Source organism: Parasteatoda tepidariorum, chromosome X1 (assembly GCF_043381705.1).
Source record: "Parasteatoda tepidariorum isolate YZ-2023 chromosome X1, CAS_Ptep_4.0, whole genome shotgun sequence".
Taxonomy (NCBI): Eukaryota; Metazoa; Arthropoda; class Arachnida; order Araneae; family Theridiidae; genus Parasteatoda; species Parasteatoda tepidariorum.
The window spans coordinates 10,047,854-10,071,733 of record NC_092214.1 but is presented as its reverse complement, the minus strand read 5'-3'; the positions used below and the strand labels follow the sequence as shown (position 1 = coordinate 10,071,733).

General features: G+C 28.5%; 1 protein-coding gene across 2 annotated transcripts in view; it reads right to left on the bottom strand.

Moving 5' to 3' along the window:
* Window positions 1–7,195: 7,195 nt before the first annotated feature.
* LOC107455834 (trafficking protein particle complex subunit brun) overlaps window positions 7,196–23,880 on the bottom strand; it is a 75,223-nt gene continuing 58,538 nt past the window's right edge. For both annotated transcript variants that reach the window (XM_016073546.3, XM_071187804.1), the window contains exons 20-25: window positions 20,227–20,369; window positions 16,521–16,821; window positions 14,226–14,319; window positions 11,493–11,591; window positions 10,493–10,617; window positions 7,196–8,564 (exon numbers count right to left, since the gene is read on the bottom strand). In XM_016073546.3, the coding sequence (XP_015929032.1) occupies window positions 8,325–8,564; window positions 10,493–10,617; window positions 11,493–11,591; window positions 14,226–14,319; window positions 16,521–16,821; window positions 20,227–20,369 (1,002 nt within the window). In that variant the 3' untranslated portion in view covers window positions 7,196–8,324. The remainder of the gene's footprint in view (window positions 8,565–10,492; window positions 10,618–11,492; window positions 11,592–14,225; window positions 14,320–16,520; window positions 16,822–20,226; window positions 20,370–23,880) is intronic.

Here is a 23,880-nt window from a genome sequence, read left to right as displayed (position 1 = left end):
TTATTGCAAAGTAATCCCATGGTTTCAAAAATAATAAAAAGGTGTAAACTTTTCGGCAGATGATATCGAATACTGAGACAACATAGTTAGGAATATTAGGTAAATATGGCAGGGAAACGCTAAATGAGGATTGGTTATAGCATGCCTCATACGCGTACACTGTTATAATAGATCTCAAAATTCCACATTTGAAGAAAAAAAATATCAATCAAACAGTATCTACAAAATGTGTGTCTGTGTATTGTTATATATATATACATATACATACATATATTTAAATGTATTAGCTATTTTTAATTAGCTAAATTTAAACTGATGCTTTCCCACAGGGATGCCCATCCCCCCAAGACTGATAGAGAAATCCTCCCCGAAATTAGGAAAATCATCCTCATTTCCTCAAGCAACAAAAATATATGCAAAATGTTTTTTTAACAATTTTTTAGCAATATTTGTTTTATCCCAATTAGATTCACTGATAGAAATACTTAATAAAATATCTTCAGAAAATAAAAATAATAATATGTAGAGAAAAAATACTAAAAAAAAAAAGTCTCCTAGGATCGTAATGTAACAACGAGACAAAGCGTTGATTTGTATTTCGCTTTAAAAATTATATCAGTTTAATGAGCAATCTGATTCAAGCTGTTGAGGTAAAGTATTAATGCAATTAAATGTTTATTCAAATTTAACTAGATATTTTTCAAAAAATTAATTCATATGCAAGGATTAATTTTAAGTACACGGAAAGGAATTTTTTTAATTATACACTGATGAAAAAAAAATCCCAAAATCAAGAAGGAGTTGTACTAGAAAAACTAAATTTGGTAGGCTTGTTTATACAACTAAGATGGCTAAAAGAGGCTGCTCTGAGATGGCAACTACCGACTATGACCTCACTTTTCAAGAGATTTTCTCAGTGACGAAAAATAGAGACCGGCAGGTCTGGCTCTCCCCTCCTGCCCATCCCTGGTTCTGTAGGAAAAGACCAGGATGTGCATTGGATCTTGAGGCTGACAGACAGGCTCAAACGGCCGCCTCAAGATTTATCAGTGGGCACCTCAAAAGCATGACCTTTGAATGCGGCCGCAAAGTCTTTCCAACGTGCACCAAGTGCCATCTGATGCCGGCCTCCCCCGATCATATCCTCGACTGCTTGGGGCTCGCTCTTGCGGACATCCGTGATAGCCCACTTCTGGTGCTTGATTTTGCTAGAGTCCACGGTCTCTTGGATTTGATCTAGCTGTCGCTAGATCCTGAAGGATTGGACACAACAACAACAATACAACTAAGAGATGTCTATTCAAATTTCGAGCTTGGCTCTAATAGAGCCACCGTGAACATGCAAATCAGAGTTGTTTTAAATAAGTGTTCTACAGTTCGAAAGCGTTATTTTTCGTTAAATTTTGACATAGTGAGTTGCTGTTGGTCAAGATTGCCTTTAAGAAGACGAAGAAGCCATTATCAACAGTTCCCTGACTTTGAACGTGGTTGCGTAATAGAGCTGCGAGAAGGTGGATTTTCTTTCCGCGATACTGCAGAAAGATTGAGGAGAAATGTATCAACTGAGCATGATTTGATTTTATAACCATCGTTGAACAGCCGACCCAAATTTGAGTTTTCGGCTAGCAATTTTCAACTCCATAGCCTTGCAATTTTGAACCCACTACTGAAGACAAGGGATCTCCTGGATCAGTATCCCCAGAGGTATTGATACTGTGCATAATTATTGGCAGCAATGGTTAAGGGAAAGTACTGCTTCAAGAAGACCGGGTTCTGGGCGACCAAACGCACTACTTAGAGGGAAGAGACCGCAATGTACGGGGAATATGGCTTTGCCACACCGTACTGCGCCTGCATCAGAAATTCGAGCTGCAGGTGACACTGCAGTGACACAAAGCGGCTACTTCAAGTACAGCGAGACGCCCCGTAGCTTGTATTCCTCTCCCTTCAAACGACTGACGCTTACGATGTGAGTGGTGTCGAGTTAGAGCTCACTGAAGGAAAGAGTGGAGAATTATTGTATTTTCCGATGAAAGTCGATTCTGTCCTTGTGCCATTGATAGCCCTATATTTTTTAGAAGGAGGCCATGTGAACGCCTACTACTTAACTGTCTCCGGCCTACACACACTGGATCTATATCTGGAGTTATGGTCTGAGGTACAATTTCTACCACATGACAGCAGGAGCACTCTTGTGGTAATTCCACACACCTTACTGCAAATTTGTACATCTACCTGGTGATTCAATCTGTTTTTTTGCCCTTCATGAGCAGCATTCAAGGGGATATTTTCCAGCACATAACACTTACCCTCATACTCCTGTTGTAACAAAACATGCTCTACATGACAACCACATATTCCACATATATATATATATATATATATATATATATAAGTTTATAACAACCACATATATATATAAGTTTATGAATTTCTACTACACAATGCCTTTTGAGAGGCTTTTCCAATCCAATATAGTTTCAAACTGTCAGTTAATTATGTCTTTTTAAATAATCAAATAAACAAAAATTGAAAACATAAATAATCTATGTTTTATTTGCTCATTTATCATAACAACCATTCTACAAAAATGAATGGTTTTTAAGAATTATTTGATAATATCTTAATTATGGAAACAATTGAATTTACAACAAACTGTAAATTTGTTTGGAATGAGTCCATCCAAAATGTAAAATTATTACTATTTTCAAATACTACAGACAAATTTTAAATATACATAAAAGAATATAGATATTCAATTGTAATGAGTTTATTTTAAATATTCAACATAATAATAGTAAATAAATATTATATATTAGAAATTCAAATGTTGCTGCCCTGTGAACAAGTAGCATTGATAATGTTTATTAAACAAAATGCATTTGAGAAAGCTAAATGTGAAATGGTTTTTAATTTATATATTAAAATTTTAATAACAAAAAAATAATTAATCTGACATGTTTAAAATATAACTGCTTTAAAATATATGCTAGCTTTGATAAATAATCTCGTTTTCTAAATGCATAATTTATGAAAAGAATAAATATAATTTATGAAAAAATCTGCAGATTAAGTTGTTAAATATAATTGCATTTTTGCAATAAATTTCGATATATGTATCAGAATAAAATTTATTACTTATTTGATAAAATGCAATTGAAAATAATAGTTAATGATATCTCACATAAATTATCCTTTATAGAAAAATAAATTCAAAAAAACAAACAAAAAAAAAAAAACAATTAAAATAGGACATAAAATGGGTGCAACATTTCTCAATCTTTCCCTGCTTGTACATATTAAATTTTTAATTCAATACTTTATGACAACTTTAATTAAATTTTAAGGATTAATAAAATTACACTTAATAAAACTTTAAGATGTTTTATTAATATCATAAAAAATATAAACTAAAAACTCCCCAAAAGTATGCTGGAAATCTTTAAATACACATTATAAAAAGATGAATGAATTATTTGCTACATGTGTTCAGCTCAAGATCAGAATGATCATAAAGTATTATGCTAAATATTAATGCATTTAAAATTCAATTTCCCTGAGACAATGACAATTATTGTATTAATGACCAGAAAGTATAAAGTGTACTTTATTGAATTCAATACCAAATACAAGGTGATTAAAAGATATTTAGAACCCTGTTTCTAAAAAACTACTGCCGGATTGTTTAATTAATCAAGATATGTGCAAAGTAAACTGCATCAGTACTAACAAACTGTTAAATTTTTAGTCCAATCAGTAGAAAATTGCAAACGTTTTTGTGGTAGTGGGTGCATAAAATATGTTTGAAGAAAATGTGCTTGAAGCTTTTCTGCTTTAATTGTTAAAGCTTATGAAATATATAAGCATGTTACTGCAAAATGCGATATATCATTTTAATCTAAAATAAATTTTACTGTATACTATTAGGACAATGTACTCACATGTTCATTCTGTTGAGCAAAGCAACAAAAAAAACATCAATTTTTGTAAATAGAGAAAATTTAAAACTCTCTAAAATTAAGTGGAGTGATTTGAAAACTTCACTCTCTTGGAGGGAATCTTAATCTTTTATTCCACTCAATGTTAAAATGGCCAAATTTGGTGATTTGACTTTCTTTTTCGTATAATGTACATTTTAACATAGAAATTTTTGAAATTGACTTAAAAAATAAATTTTGTATTTTCTGAGAAAGGACATAGGAAAATTGTTCAAGTGCACCTGTCTCCTTATATTAATTTAAAATTCCCACAAACTTTTTAAACATTGTTAAAAAATTTTATAAGAAACCTTTTCTGGAATAAATATAATTTAATATAAGAGTAACTTTGTCATATTTGACTCCCTTTATACATTAAAAATCTTATAGAAAACTTTTTATTAGTATAATTATTTAAACTAAATAAGCTAGTCTTAAATATAAAGTCTAACTATAGTATAGTCTTAAATATAGTATAGCTAAGTCTTGAGGAATTAATAAAGAAATAATAAAATTGAATAACATTGATAACAATGCTTATTAATTATCATTCTTTACTGAAGCAACACTAGTTGAGAAACGTTGCATTAAGGAGAAAATGTTTAGAATCAACAATTTTTTAAAAATAATGTTATATGCATGAAATTACAGTTGATTATAGTTTATGTAAGATTTCTATCTTGAAATATGGCATTTATATACAACCAAATTTGCAGTTATAATGCATAAAAATCTGTAAAAAACATATAATTTAACGCTAAAAAATTTAATAGTAAAATAAAGCAAAAAAAGAACTAGAACAAGATCAATTGAATATTTTAAAGTCACTAGCACAAGTGAAAATAACATATACTCTGCCGAAATTGCATTTTAAATTATTTCAAGTAAAATGAAGGAAATACAGTATATAAAAAAAAATCACATATCATAACAACAGCACATATCATGTTTGGATTTAAGGTAAAATATAATTTTTGTAACTCATATTAAGCCAATAGTTTGACTAAACAAAAAAATTATTAATTTTAGTTTTGTAAATTCATTCGCAGGGGTGCTAACTTTCCAAACAAGCTATCACCAATTAAAAGTACAAAACCCGAGAAATATATAGAATGAGTGCTTATGAAATTCAATTTTCATGTGTTAATCCTACTTAATTTTATATAGGTATAAAATATCAATAAATTTATGCATGGCCTCACTGTTAAATAATAAAAAAAGTAACACTTTGATAAAGGAACTAAATTAAATTATGCAATACAGAATTTCAAACTTCATTAGAAAATTAAAATCGATTACTTTGAATTAATGTACAAAATGTTTTAAGGTGTAACTACTAAACAAAAAAATATAATTTCATCTTAGTTTCTTAACTTCATTATCAGGGGTGCTAACTTTAAAAACAAGCTGCTATTAATCGAAAGTACAATAATGCAGAAATATATAGAGTGAGTGCTTATTACATTCCAATTAGAGCAATTTTAAAGTATATATACTACTTAATTCTATATAGGTATATAATATTAATAAAGTTTGCATTTACTTTACTGTTAAATGATAAACAATGTAATAAAGTTTGCATTTACTTTACTGTTAAATGATAAACAATGTAACACTTAGATAAAGGTTCTAAATTAAAATTATGCAATACTGAAATTTTATACTTAATTATAAAATGAAAAACATTAAATGATTTCATTGAATCAATGTACAAGTTTCTGTCTCAATTAAAGCTAGACTTTATTGCCTTTTTACCATCCTGCATTTGAACCATAAAAAAAAGTTTTGCTCGCAGCCTTTCAGATTTGAATTTCTGTTTGTTTGCTTTTGTATAATGAGAGAGGACTAAATTTCATACTTGGAAAGGGATACAGTAAAATTTCTTTGATATTTTTTATTTCGTGATTCTATCAAATCATTTTTGCTTTTATTTATTGCTTTTAGAATTGTTTAAGGAGTAGAAAAAAATTAATGTTAATTAGTTACAAACATCCAAATTTTTATAATTCTGGGTAGTTAGGGAAAAATATTAATCTAAACAGATTATTACTGAAATTTTCAAAACCATAATTTTTATTACTTAACCATAAGAGTGTAATCTTGACTACGAAATTATAGCAATTATAGATACATCATTATAGTTGGCACCTCTGCATTAGTGACAGATACATATAAATGAACAAATGATTAGGAAAAGTCAGGTTTATTTTGGGGAAATCTTGATAGGTAAGTTATATTTTGAAGAAAACATTTGTCATAAGTTAATTGTATATTTTGACAAAGAAAAGTGTCTTAAATGTTGCTAATTAAGATCGCAGGAATATTACAATTTTTCATTTAATATATACAAATGTAATAAACCTATTAGACGAACAAAAATAACAATTACATAATTTTTAAAATTTTTCATTTGCTGTAGGAAGCAACAATAAGTATAACAAAATGCTGATGCTGTTAAAATGCTAACAATGAAAAAAAAAGCATAGCACAAATTCATAACAAAATTGTACATAACCATAACTGAGTATCTAATCAAACCATAAACAATTTAAACAAATTTAATTTATAAGGATCATACTGTGTTCTCATTCATAACAAGAAATGCAAAATTTGAAAATAGTTTAATATAAAGAACAAAAAGTAAAAAAAGAATGATGTAAAATAAAAATGTTAACAATTAAAATGCAAATTTCAAATCTTAAAAAGGATCCCTAATTAAAATAAGACTAAGAATGAAATGTATGACAAACCTTCTCAGATAGTTAAATTTATAAATATACCTTAATGAACCCATTGCAAAAAAAATTGTTATGGCATAAAAGTTTGAACATTATAACTTCATATCTGTTTCTTAGATTAAGATATAAATCTAAAATATTCATTTTTTACTCTTACTAAATCTATATCATTCAGACTGTTTTACCCAATAAAAAGTTTCTGCATTCATAACAAAACTTATTTAAAAATTTTCAATTTTGCAGAAACTATTATTGTAAAAAATAAAACCCAAAAAGTTGATTTGTCTTAATTTATTTTTTTAAAAATCAAGCTTTAAAGAGCCAAATTTTTTAGCATAAATCTTTATTTACATTTATAGTATATCCTATTTTATTGTACACACATTTTGTTAATTACAGCAAACGATTGTGTATTATTTGTAAACTAACTACAAAAAATTACACTAGAAAACAAATCTTTTAAATTTACAAAACCCTAAATTTCTTTCTTTTTTTTCAAACAAATCAAATAACAAATCAAAAATTGAATATTTAATATACCAGAGTTCAGCTAACATTTTTACTTTCTAGCCTAACAGTAAACTCATAATTTGGCCTATATTTTTCTGTTAACATTTAAAGACTTTTTCTTAGACAAGTTAATTTTCATAGTAATTTTTGTTGCTTCTAACAGTAGCTCTATTAAAACATATATTGAGATCCTGATAATCCAAGTTAATTTGAACTGATACCAATACAGATTATTTAGAATAAACAAATTTTTCAAACTTAAAGAAATATGCTTAAAAGCAACTAGTATTTTTAAGGAAATGAGATTATTTTAAAAGACACAACTTGATGACAAACTGATGTATAAAGAAAAAAAAATTACATAAATGAATTATTGCTTTATCAGTAAGTTTCTCTTCACAATCCTATAAAGTAATTTTTCAACGTATTACGAAATCAAATCTATAGAATTAATTAAATTTACTGCATTTATTTTTAAATTAAACAAGAGAGTATTAAAACATGTTATTTGAAATGAAAATAATTTTCAACATCTTAAAATCAAACATTTCTGACTCATTTTGGATTAATTCATTTGGATTATGGTTTTGGAGACTTAGATTATCAGGACTTTACTGTATAGGAACAATAATAAACAATATTTTCAGAAAGATAATTTAGTATTGTTCACTGGTCAACAAAAAGTAAGAATTGGAAAAACTAAAATTCTTAGGGTGTTCTAGCAAAATTTTGACACAGACAAGATTGAGAATACTGAGTTGCTTAACATGCAACACACGACTCAGAAATCCCATTTTCCAGAATACCGATTTTTTTACCTTATTCCATCAAATGCTCTATATGCAGTCTGGAAATTTTTTATGCATCTACTTTGAAATTTATCTAAGTTAAGTAAGCTATTTTCTTCCAATTTTGTAAAAAATAAACTACTAGAAACTTTTTAGTAGCATATATGCCTTTGTCAAAACATTTACTAGAATCAATTCTAATAGTTTATCCAACACAATTTTTGTTGCCAGTGTTATTAAACACAACTTTAAGAGAATAAGATTATATCAAATATCAATATACATATATATAGTTCTTTGATCAAGAATATTTAATCCTCAATAACTGATATATCAATGGAAGGAGAGCCTTTTTGTATTAAGCAAGTGTGCTCCCATGCATAAGTATGAGAATTACTATTTCCAGAATGGAATTCATTACTAGGTGCTATTTTCATCACATCTAATATAAGAGTTGGATTGTTATGACTGCAAAGAATATCAAGTTTGTAGATACCAGAGTGAAAAAATATAAATCCACATTCATGAGAAAATTCTTCGTGAGGTTTAATCTAGAAAAAATAAAAATAGAAAATCAATTTTAATATATGTTATATACATTCCTAAGCATAATATAACCAAAGAACTTTATTCTGAGTTTTTGTGTATTTTCAAGCAAAAGATAGCAAAAAAAGAACAAACACAGGAAATAAAAAAAGTTAAAGAATAGAATCAGAAAAAATATTTAAAAAGCATTAAAATTTTGTAAGTAGTTATTTTATGAATTAATATTACTTCTGTTTAAATGTAGCTTCATGGGGTAAAAAATATCAAACTTAATATTACATAATTTACAAGAGTTTTTTAAATATTTATTTTACTTTTAACAAGGAATTATGTACATTGCTAATATATCAACAAGTCAAAAAATGTGGCATTTAAAAATTTTCAAATTATCTAAGGATAATTAACACTACAACTAACAATTTAAATCTAAGTAAGATGCTCTGAATTGCAAACAAAAGATGCTTCATTGTAGCATAATCTACGACAGCTTCTGGATTTCATTTTCACCGCTAATCATATTAAAAGAACTGACTAGAAGAATCTCTACTGCTGACATACCACAGAATGAATGAATGAATGACCAGAAAACTAATGGAGATGTTTCTAAATCAGGTTTGGAGAACCAGGTTTGAAACGTTTTCTAAGACTTATCATCTTGGATAGAGAGCTGTGATTAAAGAGGAAACTGAAAGGGGAGAAACAGATCTGAGGTATATTACAGCATACACAGACTGCTGAGACTTGTTAGATGGCTCGCTTTAAAAAAGTGCACTGATCAGGTAGAGGTGAATTTAATAGCGAAGTAATAAAGTTACTTTCAGACAGGAGTTAATTCATTTTGCCTATAAAGCATGAGAATCCATTTCAGAAGAAAAAATTATTAATTTAGATCAGGGGTTTCCAACTTACATGAGGCCGGGGGCCGCAATTAAGAACACCAGTCAAATGGCGGGCCGCAACTTTATCAACATTTTATATAGTACTCTTTTATATTTGAAGGAACATTAAATGTTACAGTCAGATTTTTATCAAGTTGTGGAAAACATTAGTATTGAATTACAAATCAAAATGCAAAGTAGATTTTTACCTGAGAAATAAATTTTTTGCACTTTCAGTATGTTAAATTTCACAGAAACGAAGAAATTAGGCCTTTTCTAAAGAAAGAAAAGTATTTCAAACCCATAAAGGTTTTTTACGGAAATTTTCCGCAAAAAAATAAAAACTAATATATTTTAGTTTGCGGGCCACAATAAAAGGCTTCGAGGGCCAGACCTGGCCCTCGGGCCACCAGTTGGTAACCACTGATTTAGATAATGTATTTAATTCCCAATAAGAGGAAATTAGCATGGCATCAGGAGAAGCTGATGAATTGAGGATGACTCTTATATTTCCTTTGATGGATTTTCAGATTAAAATTCATTGATCGCTATACAATAAATGCTTATAATTTTTTCTTTTAACTAGCTTTTATTCTTCAGTCAATGTGTGTTTCACAATGGCACTGGTATTTTCTAGTTACAGTTAAGAATAAAGATAAGTAAAGAATTTTAAGTACATTTTACTTTTTATTTTGATAATGTTGTAAATTTGTTTTACTTATGTTCATACTTATGAATAAATAGCATTCCTCAGTATTGTTAATTGAATCAACTGAGAGTAAATATCTATCTATCAATAAATATGAAGAATTTTAACAAAAATTACTTTTTAAATTATTACCAATTGGCAATGCACAAACACATGAAAAAATTAGTTATCCTGCTACTAATTATTTTTAAATAGTTGAGAGATGTATATTTCTACTTTAGTAAATATGAAATTTGGTTATTTTATTTACTGTAAAACCTTTAACTTTTTTTAGTGATTTTTAATTACCAAATGATTTTTGAATTTTAAACTTATCAAGCTATGAATGTTTTCAAGATTTGCTCACCTCTTCTATATACATTTTTTCATTCCCAATGATTGCTCTTTTGTTATCTAATCTATGACTTTGATGTCCATTCTGATGGTCTTGGTAATCACGAACAAACAAGTATAAATCATAAAGTGACACATCTAAGAAAAATGCAAAAAATATTAATAATCATAATTAATCTAATATAATCATAATTTAACATCTAATCATCTAATTTAACATCTAATATAATCATAATTTAACAAAAACGATCAAAACTATATGAATTTGCAATGGAATCCTCATGAATTAAGCACCTCAGAAAAAGATAACTGAAGTTCGAAATTAGTCTTTCCTTAACATTGAATTAAAAATAACAGAATAAGAGAAAACCATTAACTAAGAACATTATAAATAACTGATGAAAAAACTATTGTTACGCTATGTGTAAGTAGGATGAAATCGCTGTGAATCAAAAGCATTAAAAAGAAATAAAGTGAACAAAACAAGTAAAAATGTTTTTAAGAAAATGCCTCAGAATTATGATGAAACCAAAAACACCTGAAAACTATTTTCCAATAAATTATTAACAAATAATTGTAACTCGAATCCTCATGCACATACGGTAATAAACTTAAACTAATAAAAAAAACATCAGAATTTTAAACACCACAGGGAAATAGCTGAAAAAGCAATGTGGATTTATGATGCAATCGCTCAAGATGGATTCGTCAGCGTCAAAAAATAACTCAAATTTGAAATAGCAAGTTATAACACTATCGCAAAAAACACAGACAGATAAGAAGACACACAGGAATAAATGACACACGGCTAACCGATTAGGCTTTTATTATTAAAATAAGGCATAACTTAAAAATTATGCTTTTAAGAAATAAAAATATTTGATTCCCAAAAAAATTCTACAATAAAAATGGAAAACACATAATAATCATACAAGTATTACAACTATTGCGACTTTTAATGACTAATTCAAATAATATTGCATGTAATAAGATAAAAAATATTGTTCACCCACCTGTAACATTGTTAAGTTTAATACTGATAGTAATAAAATCTCCAGCAAGGAAACAGAAATCTTGTTCAGCTTTGTACAATCTACCATTTACTTTGATATCTAAACAAAAATACACAACAGAACTATATATAGGGTTGACATAATTAAATTTCCTCTACTCAGAGGATAACACAAGGCATACTGTGGTCCAGAATGGAATAAAATTTGAGCAAGAGACAAAGAGCATGTACTAATTTATAAAATAAAATATTACTGAACGTTTTTCATTGGCCTTTATTTTTTATGTGACTCTTCAAAAATATTTGTAATTGATCTGAGCTGAGCCTGGCTAGTCATGCTGGCTAGACAACCTGGCTAGTCTGGCAAGAGAGTCGAAGAGAAAATAATAGCATTAAAGCTGACTTGCCTTATTAATACTTTGAAATTAGGAAAAAATGCAAGTTGCACCCATTTATCCTAAAAATTTACACGTATCTGGTTTAAAAAGTAATACAGTCACTTACCCCAACTATATTTATCCTTTCATCAAAATAACCAAAAACCTCTATCAATCTGGCCTTAACACATTTGAAGGACAGCATTATTTGGCTTAACCTACTATAAAAGGCATAGGAATCTGACCAACGGAAGAAAATACACACCCTTTAAGTAAGGAAATTGTCCAATCAACATGGGCTTATTAGGTTCTGCAGTGGCACAAACTGTTTTGATATAAGAGAGAGTTGCTGAGGAACATAATACTCATAAACCACACCTGTAAAGAGCTTTGTAATTTCTTCATTGGCTTATCTTCAGGTTTTTATTAACAGAACTAGTCTATTTCAGTTGTGGTCAGCCTTATGCTCTTGTGCCTTATGTTCATGTGTGGTCTGCCTTATGCTTATGTTCATGTGTGGTCTGCCTGTGGTAGTTCAGTTGTGGTCTGTCTAATGCTCATGGGCTTTGCCAGAAACATTTTTCTAAATTGATAATCATCAATTCTGGCTAAATGACCACCCACAAACTCTGTAATTTTACAAATTTTCCTACATCAGGTTGTCTATAGATCTTGTAGAATTTTAAGTTTAACTTCTCCATGCTGTTTAACTGGAACCCTCCCCAGTATGAAGCACACAATATTTTTCTAAAAATTCCCATAAGCTTACTTATCACTTAAAAACAGAATGCAATTCTCTGGTGTTTAAGGCAGAACAGTTCTACTAAGACTTTTAAAAATAAAACGTTTAGTATCTATTTCCACTTTGTAACTAGTGCCACATATTTATAATATATTTTTTTTATTTTATAAATCTGAATATATAATTTCAAGCTTTTGTTGTTAAAAATTCATGTCAATCTAACCCATAGTCCTACACAGCCATCTGAATAATAAAAGTTTAATTTTAATAGCTATGTATTAAAGTGAAAACATAAAAAATTCTCTTACAGTGACAATCTTACAGATTTTATAAGCAGTAAAGTATTTATAATAGAAAATATAATCACAGTGCCACATCTAACAAAAATGACACATTTACTCAACTCAATTGCTTATAACTTTTATATCCGTGTGATTTTAAGCCAAGCAATGCTTTTAAACTAAGCAATTTAGATATGATAGCACAATGTGGTTAAAGCACTAGACTGTCATTGTGAGGAAGTGGGGTTTGATCCCCAGTGGTGGCTTGAAGCCCACTAGCTTCACTTCAATAGGTACTAGCTTCTCAGGAAAGTAGAGGAGGTCTGTGCGCAGTGCTGACCACATTACCAAAATCATGCTGGTGGTCACAAAATTGTAGACTTGCTTTACTTTACTTTTAATTTAGATATGATGGAATGTGAATAAGAAGCTGCTGTCTTAGTTTATACATTTGGCAGTAGGTGTCTATGGGGCTCAGAGCTTTTCTGGAGTGAAAAATTAAAATAAAGAAAAATATATAAAAAGTTAATAATTTTTTTTTTACATTTTAAAGTACGTTGATAGTTTGTTAACATTCAATTCCTTTTACTGCATTATTTTTCTGAAAAGTATAGATGATTGTATGATAGTGTGTTTCCTTTTAAGAATTTTTAAATAGGCTTAAATTAAAACAAAACAAAAAATGCATTCGGAATATTTTTTTGAAGATTTCATTTTATAATTATCATTTGAAAGTTCTGTCTTCACGTAAATTATTTTATTCCTTATTATTACTTCTCTGTGACATTAACTTTGGTCCCTTCTCTTTCCCAAAGCAACTTTGCATAGACATCATAACTTTAAAAACATTGCTAATTTTTTTTTTCAAAATCAAATACTTGGATTAATTATTGATAAAACTCAATAACATAAAGATAAACTTTTGGTATGCATCAACTAATGAATTGAAATTTTCTCCTGAAATGAATTCTGAAAATTAGCTACAATACCATTGGTGTAGAAACATTGACTAACAGCAAAGGTAGTGATTGTAAAAGTAAGAATGCAGCCACTTTTGGTACAAGAAAATAGATGCATCTCAAACATATAATTGTAGCGATAAATTCATAGGTCCCACAGTCTTACTTTTTAAAAATTTTGTGTCCTACTTTTTAATATTAGATATTCCATGTGATGTAAGCATGTCAGTGATAGCCTAAACTTTTAGTGATATTTTAATAAAATCTTGAAAGGATTTGTCCAAGAAAAACTTCAAGATCATTTTTCAGAAACTAAATTATAAAGTGCTTAGACACGTAGCTTTGAACAGAAAGAGTAAAGAATAAGATAATTACCCCATTCAATAGGTGATTTAAAGATTAATGCTAGCATATCATCAGTCCAACTAATTTCAGATATTGACGCTTGTCCACTAATTTCTAAAGATGGGTATCAGTGTTAAGGTAGCTTTAGTTTAATATAACAATTAGTTAATATAATGTCTGATCGATAATATTAACAAAAAAAAGAGTATTAACTCCTAGCTTTCTAAATATTATTATCTTTCTTTTATGTGCATTTATTCCTAAGATACATATAGACAGGGTTAAGTTATGTTAGCTAAAGTGTCAATAAGTGACATTAAAGACCCCATTGATTAGCATATAGAGCATGCTAATCTTGCTTTATTGTGCTTTCTTTTAATTTCTTCTTTTTTTGTACAATATGCAAAAAAGCGAAATAAAAATAAAACACTTCGATAACTTTCGATCAGATATTATTTCATATATATTTTAAGATATTGAGAAGTAAACTTAATGATTAGAAGTGCAGTTGGAATTATGAAATGAAATATACAACTTGCTTAAATAAACATAATTTTTTTTTACAGATTTAAATTCTTAAACTTTAAAAATAGGAAGGTGGCTGAAACCTGGTTTAAATAGTTTACCCCAGACAGTAGATCAAAATGTTAACACTTACAGTTTACTTTTTATATATTTTTATTCATTAAGTAAATTATTTAAATGAATCACAACATTTTGCACATAATTATAAAACCTATTTATTCAAAGATCATTCCTTGTAAAAAATACATTTTAACTATTATTATTTTTTGTTTCAATAATGATTGAAAAAGTTCTGAATTATAAAATTTCAAAAATGTTATCTCCTTTTAAAATGTGAAATTTTAAATGGCAAAATTGAATAAAATTAGTCAAATAGTTTCTGAGCACTTGAACTTTAAAAAAAGTCAGAATTTTAAGCATTTCAACTTTTGAAAACAATAATAAAGTTTATATTTTGTCTTTTAGAAATACATAGTTTCAATACACTTCAAAAGTTTTTTGATTATTATTAAATTTAATAATAAAAAATTACACATTTACATAGTCTAAAATGAAGTAAAAATTTATACTGGACTGAAATAATTCTAAATCCTTTTTTTCGCATTGCAGAAATATTTTAACCTTGCATAAATTAGAACTATTTCAGTACTGCATAATTAAGTCATTCTCACACAGAAAAAAAACTAGATAATCATTAAATTAAATTTTAAAAAATAATAAAGAACTTTAAAAAATTATGCATAACATCTTTGGGTAAACGAGCTTTCAGGGTTGGGTTTTTGCCGTCAAAAACTGGTTTTTGACATGACAGTGGTAAAGACTGTGTTTTTACCGGTAAAAACCGTCAAAAATCTACTGTTTTCTTAAATTTATGCCATATAGCGGACAATATATTATTTTCACATAATTGGAAGAATCTGGAATTGGAAAAATGGAAGAATCTGTTCTTAAATATCTTTTAACAACTTTTTTTCTAATTTTATTGCCCAAAAATTAATTAATTTTAAATTATAAGCAGTTAAACTCAAATAAAAATACAGTTTTACCAAAACTATGGGTTTTTGACGTTTTTGACAGAGGGGTTTTTGAAATGACGGTAAAAACCGTCATGTGTCAAAAACTTGCCAACCCTGCGAGCTTTACAACTGTGTACAAACGTTTTGATTTGCTGAAACAGTATCATAGATACAACTACATAACATGCAAAAAGTGACCATAAAATTTCATGGGTCCAAACGTTTGACCACTTTTCTTAATAAACATTTAGAACACATTTTCTAGATTTCAGCTACTCTCCATATTTTGAGGGGCAGAAATCCAAATCCGAAAGAAGGTATGCTTATCGAAAGAAACAACACTTTTGTGTCTGATTTGGTAACTTAAAATTCAATTTGTAAAACTAATTTGGCATATTTAAAGTTTTTACTTCAAATAAGATTACATAGGTAGGGGTATGTGAAAAACCAACAATTAGATCAAGATAATAACTATTCTAATGTTCTGCATTTAATTTTGCAGACTGAACACATATATTAGTTTTAAATTATACATTTAGGAGTCTTTAACTCTTTAACTGCGACATTGCTTGAGCAAATTTGTTTCCCTGGCAATCATTGTTTCAGCATTAAATAACAAATAAGAAAATTAATTTTCTGTGACAGTTTGTAAGGTAAGCAGAGTTTAAAAATTGAGAGTTAAGGGGTAAAATAAAAGTAATAATTATAGTGAAAAAAACCAATGCTTAAAATATCAAGAATAGTGCAAAATTTTCATTGCATAAAAACTATTATAAAAGGATATTAATGTCCATTGTAGATCAACTAAATTAACTAAATGATCTCGACATGCAGCAAATAATTTAGCCTTCTTCTGGTCATGAGGATCTTCCATATTTTTCCACAGATGCCCACAAATGTCCATTGATGACCATATATCTCCAAAACTAGCAGACATAACTGATAGTGGACATCTTTCGACGGGAACAGGAACCCTACATACATCGTGAGCTTCAATCAATATCCTCTTATTCGATGTATAGATCACTTCCATCTCATAGGCAGTTGAGTTCTGTATATCAAGGACTAGATAACAATGTGTGGGTCTAAAGTATTGATTATAATTAATTAGTTCACAAAAAATAAAGTACATGAAAAAATAATTTTGAAAACAAATGTATGATATTTACGTAGCATTAAACATTAAATCTTGAAAAAAGAGTGTTTAATGAATTAATAGATAAATCAATCCAACAACATTTGTTTTGCATTTGATTACAGTAGAACATAAGCAGGGGTGATTGTGAGCCCAAGTCAAAATTCCGGAAAATTTCTTGAGTTAAAAAAAACGAAAACAGTTTAAATTGAAAAAAATTTAAGCAAGTTTTTTTCCTCCTTTTTCTTAACCCTTTCGAGCCGACTGTCACATATATGTGACAGCAAGAAACGCGCTCACTTCCCGGCCGACACACCCGCGTGTCAGAGAGTTTTCTCGTTCACCCCCAACCGTCACATATTTGTGCCAGCGTTTTGGAACGTTTTAAAAAATGAAATTTCTTCCAAAAGATGGCATTGTATGTCCATATGGTTTCAGATACATGTAGATTTGACCTTCTACTCAAGATGAAAGTACATTCACGTGGTTTTTAGGGGAAGGAGAGGAGGGGGGGAATGTTTTATGAGGGCTCTTTAAATTAGCACGTGATATTTATTTACAGTAAGTAAGGGAGTTTTTTTTATCTCTCGCTACTTTCGATTTTCGGATTAGTTTTTAGTGGATAATTAGATCTTGTAGGCTTGAATTTTTTTTCTTTTTACCGTTAGAATGTCGAAGCGTCGAAAATTTTTAACTGAGCTGGAAATAGAGGAAATTATGCGAAATATTTAAACTTATTAATATTTATATTACATTTAAACAAGAAATAACTTAAGTAAATAAAGTATCCATAGAAATATATATAAAGCATATGTCACTTAAATACTCTACAGAACAATATTAAACAACGCGCTGATATTTCGGTAATTTCATGGAATTAGGCTTAACATCGAAAAACCCTCCGGCCCTGGGGAGACACACGCTAGAGAGACTGCCGGCCTCAGCGGTAAGCGCGCTTTCGCGCTTTGCGTCGCGAAAGGGTTAATGTTTCTTGGTTTACATAAAATATATTTAAAATTTTACACGCCTATACCATTTACACATACCTATGATGACCTGGAAAAGTAATTAAAATTTACAAATATGTCTTTCTTTCTTGAGTTTATGATTATAATAACTATTTACTGATAAAAAATGAATATTAATCACGAATATAAGCTTAGAAAGTATCTGTCTCTCCCTTACAAACAAATAAACAGTGTTTTTAAGTTCCACCTTTGAAAATTTGATTTTCGGAAACTTCTGCGATCAATGATTTTTTGAAACGTCTGGACCTTCGATCTCCGGAAACTTCCGGATCACTGCTAGCAAAAAATCCGGAAATCCAGATTTTTTCCGGAGCACAATCAGCCCTGCATAAGTAAATGACTTCCTCAATTGAAAATTTTAAAATTCTGCATTTGTAAAATCATGTTTTTAAAAAAGAAATGAAAATGGCTTACTGAAAATTCTGTATATAAGAATATCTGGAATTTTATAATATAAGAATATTACAAACACTCATTGAAAATCTTAATTAGTAAATGATCAAAGAACAGTCATTTTTGTGTTACATAAAAATAGAAGACAAACCTATCACGTTTAGATTAATGAAACTATGTAGGTGAGTAAATACAGTACAGAACCTTTTATCTGGTGTCTAAAAAAACGGGAAACCAAAAAACTGGGAAGATTTTTGTGTTTTCCCACCTTTGCGAACTAAAACAATAGCAAAATAAAGAAATTCCAGTCATCCTTGAAGTTGAATATACAGAAAGGTTTGGGGTCTTTGATTTATGAGGTGGAAATGCACTACAGATGCTTATCAGAGAACAGAAGGTGGAAAGGTATTAGAAATATACATTACTATACTTCACAATGTAAATATAATAAAGTAAAAAAAGTGAAGTGGAAATACAAATCTCCCCATTCAATCATATGCAAAGGAGCAACAGACTTAGATAAAATTAATGAACCCAAAATCTCAATTAAAGACCTTTTTATTCAAATTATTAACTCTTGTAAATAGTTTTAACCCATTTCGACGCCACCTAATTCTGACGAAATTTATTCGAAAATTATTACATTTATTAAAAGTTTTAATTTTTATTTCATAAAATATTTTAATCGTTTTTAAAGAATAACTTAACTCCAGAATAGACATGTGCAAACAAAACGATGATTAAACAAGACGTGCCAAGATCTTATGCTTAAAATCCTGTGATCCACCTAAAATGGATAATATATGTAGCAGCAAGTTGGAAAAATGAATTCCGAAAAGTAGCTCCCTCTGTCTAGTAGAAATACCAACAGCTGTCCATCCAATTCACAATGCCTAAAAGCCAAATAGAATTATGTAATCCCAAGGAAAGTGCGACTGAACAAAGCAGAGAAAGAAATTCTCAAATCTTTCCCTGCCAGATTGAGTGTGGGGTAGAATGGAGAAATCTTGATCTTTTTCGTTTTGTTTTTTATCTATGTTTATAATTTCCTAAAATGAAATCAGCATCTTGTAAACAAAATCAGATGAAACAAACGGTGTTGTTTTTTCTCTGATTTACGAGGTAGATATATAAGCAAATAGAAATGATTGGTAAATTAAAAGAAAAATACTTCGTTATGCTTTACTGTATAATTATAATAAATTAAAAGAATGAAGTGAAAATACAAATTTTTAATTGGAATAGTAAGACAGCTAAAATACGGCTGTTTTGTTTTTAAATATTAAAGTAGAAATATAGTTAAGCTGCATGTAATCATTTTTTAACCATCCAGAAAACCGGAAAATACAGACATCCGAGATAGTGATGGTCCCTAGCATTCTATATAATTGGTTCTCCATTGTAGTTCTATTTCCTGCAATTCTGTATGAATAGCTGTTGATGATTGTTGTTGATAATTTTGTATAAGCAGTAGTTAATGATAAAATAGCAATTATGAAAAATTCTTTATACTTGTTCACTTTTAAGGAGTGCCACGATTGTTATTCAGGAAATTTATATCTTTCTAAATTTATGTTAGAACTTCAACAACATATATCATGGACTTTAAGTTGATCCTTTTAAAGCCTGAATTTATGGTATCACTGTGATGTAAAATCCTCAATTTTCCTATTTCCTAATTAGCTACTAGCACCATTTTTCACCTTATAGGTAAGTTTTTAAACTAAATTGTTTTTTCCCATTATCTTCTTCCCATTTAATTCCTATTTTCTATATCAAATTTGACAGGAGTTTGACAAATATATCACACAGATGCCTCAGAGTACACTCAGTTTAATGAAAATATTCTGTTAGAAATAGTTCACAAATACAGAAACGTAAATTGCTGTAATTCATTTTCATAACCAGGAAAATATATATACATCGTAACTTACATTTCTGATGGAATAACATCCCATTTTGTTATTAAAATTGAAGAAAGAACTTCAACAGTTAAAGCTATTGCACATCTCCTACAATAGCCAGCTTCCATGCCAGGACCACCAGAGTACTGAATTTGCAGAACAGCTTCAATTACCTATCAAATATTAAAATTTTTTAAATGAAGTAGAAAGAACAATAAAAATAAATAAATAACCAGGAATATTACACACAATTAGAGAAAGCACATAATATAAAACACTTTTCAAAATGACTTTAAATCTATTTATATGATAGATAGATAACACTGGTTGAAGACTTTTGAATGCCACTGTAAATTTTCAATTTAATACCCAACAGATGGTTATATTAGCTTTCTAAGAGATTGCAAATATTGCTGCTGTCTTAAAAATAATTGGATTTTTGGAAAATTATATTACAAATGGAAGAAAAATTAACAAATTATATAAAATTTCTAAAATTCATAAAAAATTAAATAATTATGGAAAATGGCATCAAACTAAAAGAAAAAAATACTTTTTAATGCAAATTTTATACATACATAAAAATATTATTCTGACTTCAATTGTTCACTAAATTTAAACTCAAAATTAATGTTTCATTATTTAAACATTGGCAAGTAAGCGGTTCAAGAAAAATAACCAAAGTTAAGGTAAGTTGTAGATTTTTTTGCAAGGTTTCCTCACTACCAAATATTTCCAGGTACCTGCATTTAACTATTTATCTTAGGAAAACTCTCTATCGTCTCTTATGAAGTATTAAAGAAAAATTTATTTAACTTAATAAAAATTCTATTATATTTTTTGTTTTCAAAATGGTACTATTTTTGTGTTTTCTTTTTGAAAAAAATCTTTCCAACGCTTTAATTGTCTGACCAGATTAGGATATAAACAGAAAAGTAACCCCTATTCATTATTCCTGTTCTTGTTTTCAGGGTTGCCACAGTAAAAAATGAACAAAAATAGTTGCTTTTAGTAGCCTCAAGCATGAAAATAGTTGCCTAAAACTATGAAAATAGTTGCCTGAACAGGAACAAAAATTTATCAAAAATAGTAGGCAAATAACTAAAATTATAGCTTGATTGTCAAACACTATTATTAGGACTGGGTGATGTCAGAAACTTTAAATCGTGATACATCGTCAGTTAGACATCACGATATAGTGATGTATCGTAATTCAGCATATGTTCAAAAATTACCTATGGGAAATCTTTAAATCAATCAAAAATAAATAAAAAGGAATAAATCTAGTAGAAAAGAAAATATTAATTCTAAACATACTTTACTATGACATCAATATCATAGCTTAATTTTTTCAATTAAATTAATAAAGAAGTCAAAGTAAAAGCAAACCCAAGCTTTATTTTATTTTTCTTAAATTAAAAATGATTTAAGATTTATTGGTTTAAAAATAATAATACTGTAACAAATTATTTTACATACATGCATTAAAAATTAAAAGAAGAAAAAGAAACGAAAGTGGAAAACAAACCAAAGAAATGTTCACTTTAGAAAAAAAAAATTTTGGTTTGTTATTTGTTGAAAAAAAAAACATGCTATTGAAACATCAATAGACCCTTTTTTATTTATTTATTTAAAATAATAAAAAGTAGTATTAACTAATGGTCAAATTCTGTACATAATAAATGCAAAAATATTTTTACTTATTAATTATTATTTTCATTTTTGAAAATAAAATCGACTAAAGATTTATTTGTTTAAAAATGATACTGACTATCAAACAAATTAAGAAACAAACAAGTATTGAAAGAATTTTAATAAAAATTTTAAAAAAATACTTTAAGTACTAATGTTAAATTATTAAAAACGTCAAAACATTACAAAACTTTTTTTTTAATTAAAAAAAAAATTGTTTTAACTAATAGCCAAATTTTTTTAAACTTTGTTTTCATTTTCTCAAAAATAAAAGCAAATTAAATAAAAGTAAGCTTTGTTTTAATTTTTTTATAATTAAAAACGACTGAGCATTTATTGGTTGAAAAACAATCAAATTATTATACTTAACTACATTTAATAAATTTAAAAAAAACTAACTTTTTTATAACAAAGTTGAATACAAAATACCCCTATTAAATTGTATTGCCTAAAATAAAAAACAATAATTGAAAAAAATCAATGATTTGATCTATTGAGTTCAGAACGAAAATTTAAGATAACAGCGATTGTGCAGCAATCGCAAAGTAACAGTAGGTCTACTAAAAATAGACAAGAATCGTTAAACCCAGACAGAAAAAAATGGAAAGAAATAATGCAGAACAAAACGATCGCTGCAAAAGTCTCACTGAAAGTAATTTACAAGAAACCCGACAATTATTTCCGACGAAATAAAATGCACAACGATCGCAAAATAAGTCCCATTGAAAATAATCTTCAAAAAACGCAAAATCCCAAACACAAAAATGGACATAAACTATGCATTGCGTTCTATATTACAATGCTGACCCTCGCACGAAACCGGGAGTTCTGATTCAATTCGCTTTTCGTCATTCAACATCACAAAACTAACATCATCTTAATAGCAAAACGCTATGTACATCTCTGCAGCAAGACAAAATCAAAATCGTCTTCGTTAGTGCGGTAACAGCGTTAGCCTAGTCAAGGATCCTTGCATATTAAATCGTTAAAGCGCGATTGTAATCTAATTCCGGTGGCTTAAATCAGATTTCTGATGCATCGCCTAAAACGAAAGTCACTACATCAGTCACTATTGATATTTCGCGATACATCGATTTATCGTCCAGTCCTAACTATGCTCCAATTAAAAGTTTTGTACAAAAAAGGTATACATATTAGAAAATAGGTACCTAAAGAAAAGTCGAATTACAATAAAATATGAATGTTAATAATAGGAAAAAACAATTAAAAATAACAAAACTGCCCCTCAGAAAGAACATATAACAAGTACTTTATTAAATCCAATGGAAATTTAAATTTTTGGCTCTTTGGACATAAAAAAGTTTGTATAAAAGTTTGCTTTCTTTTATTAACGTTCTGAAAAGTAACGTTCATTTTTGCGAAAAAACTTCGCCAAGAGTAAAAAAAATCTCTTAATAGTCGCCTATTCCTGAAAATAGTTGCTTTTTTTGCCTTTAAAGTTTGCTTTCTTTTATTAATGTTCTGAAAAGTAATGTTCATTTTCGCGAAAAAACTTCACCAAGAGTAAAAAAAGTCTCCTAATAGTCGCCTATTCCTGAAAATAGTTGCTTTTTTAGCCTTTTCAGACAAAAAAAGTTGCCATAATCGCCTTAGGCCGAAAATAGTAGCAAATAGTTGCATTTTAGTAGCCTATGGTAACCCTGTGTTTTATTTTTCTGCAAGATAGCAATGATGTAGTAATGAGTTAAAATTCAAAGAAATTTTATATAGGCACAAAAGAAAACATAATTCTAATAACTTCTCTTTTTATTTTATGTTATTGATATTCAACATTATTCTGAGTAGAGATTTCCGGTTCTAAATCTCACTTGCTTTTTTTTCCCCTCATTCATTTCCCTCCATTATGGAGAAGACAAAAACTTTTTCTCTTGTGATCTAATCTTGGCCCAGCTGGACTAGGTTTAGGGATAACGTCGGATTAGGAGATCAGTCTGTATTAATTGATAATCTATATATAAACAAATTTAAAGT